At 52.1% G+C, this 1,862-nt stretch overlaps 1 protein-coding gene across 1 annotated transcript; it reads right to left on the bottom strand.

Moving 5' to 3' along the window:
• Positions 1–279: 279 nt before the first annotated feature.
• Positions 280–1,443, bottom strand: LOC107305228. Its single transcript, XM_015842154.1, has one exon. The coding sequence runs from the start codon at positions 1,441–1,443 to the stop codon at positions 280–282; it is 1,164 nt and encodes a 387-aa protein (XP_015697640.1).
• Positions 1,444–1,862: the final 419 nt, after the last annotated feature.

The following is a 1,862-nucleotide window of genomic DNA, read 5'->3' as shown; positions in this document are numbered from 1 at the left end:
TAGGCCGCTGAGACACCATTGGTTAGGCTTCATTGGTGGCGGATGCTCTTGATCATCGCAGTACTGGCCGATCTCCTCTTCATCATAGTCTTTGTAGTCCTGCTCCCGAGGAGCCAGCCTGTCATGTACTGTCACATGGTGTTGTGGTGGCGTTCTTGACCTTGTAGGGCATGGCTGCCGGCTGGTGTAATCCCGCTCCTCGGGGTTGCATTCCGGGCAGTCTCTTTTGGAAGGCAGCCATATCCTTTCCTCCCAACAGTATTGAAAGAACGGGCAGTCCTAATGGTCATCGTATCGGGACGGCCCGTCGTGCCTCTGGCTCATTTCAAAGCACCGGTGGTACCTGTTCATCATTGAAGTAGAGGTGATATTGTTTGTACCCGGACGTTTCCTCAAACTGCTGCTTGGCCCATAGCTGATGTCAGGTTGGACCATGTTGACGGGGAACGGATGTCCGTCAATCTTCATCGGCTTCTTGGTTTCTTCAAACTTGAAGCGACCTTGCTTGACCGCCATTTGAATTTGACGTCGGAAGATCTGACAGTCGTTTGTGTGGTGAGAGACAGAATTATGCCATTTGCAGAACTTCTTCTTTTTCAGTTCTTTAGCCGATGGTATGACATGCCCTGCTGGCAGTTGGATGGGCTTCTCTTGCAGCAGGAGGTCGAAGATCATGTCGGCCTTGTTGACATCGAAGTCAAACTTTTCTGTCTCTTTTGCCCCTTTGACCCAGGGACAATTTACCGGCTTTTTATTTCTAGTCCACTGTGCCAGTCCTATGTCAGATTCTTCGATGTCGGAGTCCGATGATTCTTTAGCTAGATAGGTGACGCGGCACTGGAACTTTTCCTTCCTGGCTTCTTGGTATCGGATCTCATGGGCTGACACTTTTTGCGCGAGATGTGCCAAACTTTCGAATTCTTGGGCCGAGAATTTTTCCCTAATTTGGCCGAGCAAGCCCTGGAATGCCAACTCGGCCAACGGCTGGTCGCTGAAGTTTAGCCGATAGAATCGGCTTCTCACGTTGCGGAATCTCTGGACGTAGTCATGGACCGATTCATCTATTTTTTGTTTGACTGTGGTGAGATCGGTCAACGTCATTTCCTGCACCCCCGCGAAGAAGTATTTGTGGAACTGTTTCTCGAGATCGGCCCAGCTCTTGACCAAATTTGGCGGCAAGGACGAGAACCAGGGGAAAGCCGATCCGGACAGTGAAAGCGGGAAGGAACGCACTTTTAGCGCATCTTCAGCCGATGCTTCGCCACACTGGGCCAAGAATCGGCTGACATGCTTGATGGTTGATGTGCCATCTTGTCCCGAGAACTTGGAGAAATTAGGTACCTTGTACCGGTGTGGTAACACCACCCTCTCAAACCACTCTGGGTATGGGCGTCGATACATAGTTGTTTCCTCTCTCGGCCTTAGGCCGAAGCGCTCCTGCATGACCTCTGCTATCCGATTCGTCCAATCCTCATCCCTGAATTGTCCCCTGAGCACTTGGTCGGGCTGATGTAATTGGTTCTCGTAGATTGGCTCTGGCCGATGTGGCCATGCTGGAGGTGGTTGGTAATGCTGGTTATCCCGATAGTACGGATCGGCGTGTCGAGCGTTCCTTGGTGGAGTCCTCTCCTAGTAGGGTTGCCTTGGCCTCTCTGGGATCTCTTCCAAGTGTACGCGGGAATGCTGCGATATCGGCTCTTCATCCCTTGGATCTCTCTCATCCCTGTACTGCCGATACCTGGGCCTCTCCCCGTCTGGGAAGTATCTAGGCCCCCTCTGGTGTGATTCCCCATCAGGAGCTCCATCGGCCACCTGCCGAATTAGCCCTGACAGGGTATTGACCAGCACCCCCGACTGTTTAA

Source organism: Oryza brachyantha, chromosome 11 (genome assembly GCF_000231095.2).
Source record: "Oryza brachyantha chromosome 11, ObraRS2, whole genome shotgun sequence".
In the NCBI taxonomy this organism is placed as follows: domain Eukaryota; kingdom Viridiplantae; phylum Streptophyta; class Magnoliopsida; order Poales; family Poaceae; genus Oryza; species Oryza brachyantha.
The sequence above is the reverse complement of the archived record's forward strand: the minus strand, read 5'-3'. Positions and strand labels throughout refer to the sequence as shown.

Bases quoted from the DNA above. Each gene is read 5' to 3' on its own strand.
- LOC107305228 (XM_015842154.1), bottom strand. From the start codon at position 1,443: ATGCAGGAGCGCTTCGGCCTAAGGCCGAGAGAGGAAACAACTATGTAT.